Raw genomic sequence first — 6,424 nt, 5'->3', positions numbered from 1 at the left:
TGCTAAGTGGAGACTTTGATTCTGAAATCTATGAAGATGAGAGGGATTGGGAGCCAGATGATGAGCTGGACGAATTGGAGGCTCTTGAAGATGGAAGCCTGCTGGAAAAAAGAGGGGCTGAGGGTGAGGAACCCAAGCTCTTAGAGATTGAATGCCCACCGAAGAAAGGGAGGTTTGAGCCCTCCGGTGACACCCTCATGTGTTGACATGCCTTACAATATTCTCATCTGGAATGCTCGGGGTGTGGCTAATAAGAGCACTCAGAGCACCATTAAATATCTAATAAAGACTCACAGAATCTCTGTTTTGGCTATCATTGAGCCTCTGATAAAACCAAAACCAGACGTTTTTAGTAGAATGTTTGGTCTTCAATATAAAGGTGCTAATGAAAATGGGCAGATTTGGATTTTTGCTGAAAATGGAACGGAAATGGATGAGTGGGACTCCTCAGAGCAAGTACTTCATGCTCGTTTTTTGACAGATGGACTCCCTGCTCCTTTTTTCCTATCTGTGGTTTATGGGAAATGTTCTAGAGAAGCAAGGCTGCCTCTTTGGGAGAAGTTAAGGGCCCTTGCAGTTAAATGTGAGAGCCTCCCATGGATGGTGGGAAGGGATTTCAATATCTTCACCTCTGAGGATGAGAGACAAGGAGCTAGCCTCAGAAAGAGCAGGACAAGAGAGATGTCTGATTTTGTAAATGCTATTAGTGACTGCCAGCTCATGGATCTTGGGGCAGATGGTGTAAAATTCACATGGGCTAGAGGAGACACGTTTGAGAGACTTGATAGGGCCTTGATTGGTGAGGGGTGGTTGGACATGTTTGCCTCAACCAGAGTCACTAACTTACCAAGGGTCATGTCTGATCATGGTCCTTTGCTTATACAATGCCAGCTACCAGGTCCTCATATCCGGCCACCGTTCAGATTTCAAAACATGTGGACAAGACATCATTCTTTCTTGAAGGAAGTGGAGAAAAGGCTACGGGTGCTCAGGGTATGGTGAACTTGCATTTAAAGTTAGGCAGGGTGAAGAAGTGTTTAAAATGGTGGAACAAGAATGTGTTTGGAAATATTTTTGAAAGGGTAAAAAAAGCTGACATGGAGGCTCAAGAGGCCCTTAAAAGATTTGAGCAAGATCAATCTCCTTGTAATAGAACTGAGATGAATAGAACAGCTGCTGAGCTTGTCTTAAGGTTGAAAATGGAGGAAGACTACTGGAAACAAAAAGCAGCTATTAGATGGTCTGTTGAGGGAGAAAGGAATACCAAATTTTTTCAAGGGTGGGTCAAGCAAAAGAGAGCCAAATCAAGGATTCATTCTATTGAAGAGGAAGGCCAAGTCATATCTGAAGATGGGGATTTAAGAGCTTCGGCTGTTAATTTCTTTCAATCCCTGCTGTCCTCTGATATTGAGCACCTCCAGGAGCCAGAGTTAGACATCCTAAGCTCCCTCCCCACCGACTTTAATTTGGAGGCTTTGGAAAGGACTCCAACAATAGAAGAGGTAAAGAGAGTGGTTTTTGATATTAATGCTGATAGTGCTTCAGGGCCTGATGGGTTTTCTTCGCTTTTCTACCAAACTTGCTGGGACTTAGTAGGCACTGATGTTACTAATGCTGTCATTGACTTCTTTCATGGAGCACCAATGCCAAGAGGATTTGCTGCAACAATGATCATACTAATTCCTAAGAAGAAGAATCCAACTTTGTGGTCTGAATTCAGACCAATAAGTCTGTGCAATGTTTCTAATAAAATCATCTCTAAGCTGCTGACAATGAGCATGGCTCCCCTGCTTCCTATGCTCACTGCCCCAAACCAGAGTGGCTTCATTAAAGGCAGGTTGTTGAGTGACAACGTGCTGCTTGCCAAAGAAATGTTCCATGAACTTGGGAATTGTAACCCCTCACCAAATATGGCTCTCAAGCTTGATATGGCAAAAGCATACGATCGTGTGCAATGGCCTTTTTTACTCAAAGTTCTGAGAAAGATGGGCTTCACGGAGAAATGGGTGGGGATGATTGAGAGATGTATAAATTCTTGCTGGTTCTCGGTTCTTCTAAATGGAACCTCGGCTGGTTTTTTCAAGTCAACTCGGGGTCTCAGACAGGGAGATCCCCTCTCCCCATCTTTATTCATTTTGGCGGCTGATTATCTTTCTAGAGTGCTGGATCGCCTGATCCTTGGACAAAAGCAAATGAGGTTTAACACAGCTAGGTACACAATGGGTGTCTCTCATCTTTCCTATGCGGATGATATTATAATTTTCACTCAAGCGCGGAGAGCCTCCCTCAGGAAATTAAGAGGCTGCCTTAAACACTATGAGGAAGTGTCAGGTCAGAAAATCAATGAGGGAAAGAGCTGCTTCTACATTGATAATAAACATGTGGGATGGGCAGATGGCATTACTGCTGTGGGGGGTTTTCAAAGGGGTAGCTTCCCATGCACTTACCTGGGGGTCCCCATTTATCGTGGAAGGAAATAAACAAATTTGTTTATGTTCTTACAGGAGAAAATATCACAGAAAATCCATTGCTGGTGCCATAAACATTTATCGTTTGGGGGTCGTCTCACTCTAATCAAGAGCATTTTGGAAGCAATACTGGTTCATGTCTTTCAGGTACTTGAACCAACTAAGGGTGCTCTAAGGATGTTGGAACAGGTGCTAGCAAGGTATTTCTGGGGATCTTGTAATACAAGTAAGAAAACTCACTGGATTAGATGGAAAGATGTGTGTAGACCAACCTTGGAAGGTGGGCTTGGCTTGCGAAGGATGGCTGACATAGTGGAGGCTTATAGTTACAAACTTTGGTGGAGATTTCGTGAGAGAAGCTCCCTTTGGGCAGAATATATGCATAAGAAGTACTGGTCGGTTTCTTCAAACATGATCATCTATCGCACCAGCAGGTTTAGCCCCATTTGGAGAAGGATGTTTAAGGCTGGTTTGAAGTGTCAAGCTCTGATAAGATGGATGCTAGGGAATGGAAAGGTCAGTTTCTGGAATGATATATGGTTGAAAGACCAGCCAATCAGTGAGCTCTGTTTTAGAGAAGGGACTCCTACTTTTGTAAGAGTAGAGGAGCTATGGACTGAGGCTGGCTGGAATACAGAGGAGGTTTTTAAAGTGTTGGATGAGTGGGGGATTCCGAGGGAGATGGGTGATGAGATTCTGGTCACTCCTTTTGACGACTCAATGGAAGACCGTGCTAGATGGGCCCTGACCCCACATGGTAATTTCACAGTTGCATCAGCTTGGGAACAGATAAGAAGCAAAGGGGATAAGTTTGAGGTGTATGATTTCATCTGGGGAAAGGGCATTAACCCCACAATATCAGTTTTCCTTTGGCGTCTCCTTGCCAACAGAATTTCGGTGGATGTGAAACTTCAATGGAGAGGTGTCTCTCTTGCTTCCAAGTGCAGATGTTGTGAAAGGTCGGGAGAGGAGTCAAGGCTTCATCTGTTTGTGAGTGGTAAGGCAGCTCGTGAGATATGGAATCACTTCTCAAAATGGTTCCCAGATGTTCCGGAATATGGGAGGCGAGGGGGTAGCATTGAGAGGCGTATGAGATGGTGGCAGAGACATTTGAATTCTAGAAATAAACATCATATCTGTATTTTAATTCCTTGCTTGATCTTTTGGTACATTTGGACGGAAAGAAACGGATGTGTGCATCTGGAAAATGTGTTTAAACATGAGAATGTTTGTAAGAGGGTGGTTTTGCATCTGAGTAATCTGGTTCTGGCAGGTCACTTAAAGCCAGATGACTGGAAAGGCTGTGCTCCGAGGGTTGAGTTTATGACAGAGAGAGCTAATGAACGTTCGAGAAGAAGGGTTGAAAGAGTGCAATGGAGACCTCCAGATCATCCGTGGCTGAAGCTGAATACAGATGGTGCATTCGGGGGTTTAGAAGGTAAGGCAGGAGGAGGTGGAATCTTGAGAAACCATTTGGGAGAGACTGTGCAAGCCTTTTGCACACCTATCTCTGCAAACTCTGGGTTTGAAGCTGAGGTAAAGACCATGCTGGAAGCTATCGCGATAGCCAAGAATTACAGCAGTAAGTTGTGGATTGAGACAGACGCTGAGAGGCTTTACTGGTGCTTGGAGAAGAATTCTTTGGGACCGGCAGATTTGAGGCACAGCTTTTCAAAGATATACATAGAACTTAAAGAGGTGCAGTGGAAGGTAACGTGCATTAGGCGAAAGGGAAACAAAGTTGCTGACTTCCTGGCCTCGATGGGTAAGAACTGCCATTCCTTGATGAGATTTGAGGAGGGTTCATTTCCAGCAAGAGCAAGAGCTTTGGCAAGACTAGATCAGATAGGAATGCCTAGTTTCAGGTTTTGATCAGGGTCCTTTGATAGTTTTAGCTTGTGTGTTTGTTTTGTTTTGATTGTTCGCTTGTTTTTCTTCCTTGGGGTCATTTTTGGAAACGGTCTCTGTATGAACCTTGTTTACATGATATATATGGGATGAGGGTCCTACTCAACCCTCCACCGTGAAGGTGTTCTTCGAAAAAAAAAAAAAAAAAAAACGTGCCTATCTGATGTGGCTTTTGCCACTATTACTTAAATCTAATTCGGATCCTCGTAGGGCCGCAAACCCTACTTGGATTAGTGTACACCTATGGTAGACTGTGTGCTAGTGACTTGGTTTGTGGCCACATTCCAAGTCATGTATTGGCAGATATGGCTAACGTTTATGGGAAAATGACTGATCAGTCGATTTTTACAATGGGAAATGATTTTGAGTGTCTCGGGCGTTTCTAAAGATAAAACCTCGATGGTTACTTATGTATGGCGTGATAAATAATTCTTTTATTGAAAATGTTTTCGACGCGAGCCATTGTGTATTATTATAGTACTCAGCCATGCATGTGTTTTCCTTATGTGCAGGTTGAGCGGCGATGAGCGGTTGGCGGTGTTGAGCAAATTAACTAAATTAATAAAAATGTCTTGAAACTCCTAGTGTTGTCGTGTCTTCACACATGACTTTACTTTTCTCTTGGATGCTTCCGCTAAAATATGATTTTTCTTATCTTTGGGTTGATACTGAAACTATTAAATTCTTGCTTTGAATGTTGAGACATGTTACGTTTTTGGATTATTTTGAGCCATGCCATTTGACCTAAATCTTGATAATCTTTCTTCACTGGTTTCCATTTCTAAAACGTCACTTTATTATACTTAATTGTTTAATTTATTCTTTTGTCAAACCCCTTTTTATAAAACCCTAGCCCTTTCATTGATTAAATTTAAATCTTGTTTATTCGCGATCGCCGCATTTATTATACCCTAGAAGGGCGGTCGTGACAGTGAAGCTGTTGGTACCTCTGGAACCAAAGACTTCGCTACGCCAAATAGATTTGAAGCCCTGGTGAATGATGTGGCTGCAAATGGAGAAGGGACTGAAGCTGTCGCTAAAGGATACAATAATAATAACGAAGCTCCGCTAGCTCCGGAGAACAGTTCGGCAGGATCAAGCTCATCCAACACGTATAGCGATACTTCTCCAGACTGCACGAACACAGTTGTTCTGGATACAAAGGCTAAGCCATGAAAGTATGAAGACCCCATGGCCACAACCAAGGCGGAGGACTCCTCGGAGGATGAATGGGAATCGCATGAAATACCAACCTCTCCGGCTAAAGAGGACACTACTTGTAAATCTAATCCTACTTTGTTTCCTAATTCTTCTCACGGGTCTAGGTTTGTTTCAGAAAGGAATGCAGCGAATACCTGGATAGCACCTACGGATAATAAAGTTGAGGGTACTAGTACTGAATTGGAAATTAAGAAGCAGAATCCATCCAAGGGGAAGAATGTTCAAGACAACAAAACCTTAGCCGATAAAGCACTTCAAAAGGTTTCAAAAACTAAGAGTACACACGGATTCAAGAAATCTGTTCCTTCACCACCAAAGAAGACGTGGAAAAACAATGCTGCTGGGAAAAGGTTGCTATGATAGTCACAACCTGGAATGTAAGGGGTATGAAGCGCCCCAAAAAATGACCTCTGGTTGTGGACTTCATCAAGCAAACTAAAATATATGTCATTGGCCTCTTGGAGACGAAAATGAATCAAACCAGCATGGACTCTTTCCTGACTACTTACTTCCCGGGTTGGCAACACTCAAACAACCTGGCGTACATCAATGGCGGTAGGATATTCCTTATCTGGAATCCACAAACTACCCACCTTAATGTGATCACCTTGAAAAGCAAGTCATTCACACAAAAATCAGGTGCCTTCGATCCTTAAATGAATTTAACTTTTCTATTGTTTATTGAAAACTCTCGATTCTTTCTCGTTCTGTTCTTCTCCTTCTTTTTGTCGTCCTGCACTGCTCAAGTTGGACTGTCAAACTGATCCGACTAGCCAATTGTATACTTTCTACCTGTGAATACAGGTGAGTGGATCCAGTGGACATTC

At 43.0% G+C, this 6,424-nt stretch overlaps 1 protein-coding gene across 1 annotated transcript; it reads left to right on the top strand.

Moving 5' to 3' along the window:
- The first annotated feature begins 207 nt into the window (after positions 1-207).
- On the top strand, positions 208-5,552 carry LOC121752889. Its single transcript, XM_042147981.1, has 4 exons — positions 208-799; positions 892-2,408; positions 2,505-4,333; positions 5,357-5,552. The coding sequence occupies exons 1-4, from the start codon at positions 208-210 to the stop codon at positions 5,550-5,552; spliced, it is 4,134 nt and encodes a 1,377-aa protein (XP_042003915.1).
- Positions 5,553-6,424: the final 872 nt, after the last annotated feature.

Source organism: Salvia splendens, chromosome 10 (assembly GCF_004379255.2).
Source record: "Salvia splendens isolate huo1 chromosome 10, SspV2, whole genome shotgun sequence".
Lineage (NCBI taxonomy): Eukaryota > Viridiplantae > Streptophyta > Magnoliopsida > Lamiales > Lamiaceae > Salvia > Salvia splendens.
The sequence above is the reverse complement of the archived record's forward strand: the minus strand, read 5'-3'. Positions and strand labels throughout refer to the sequence as shown.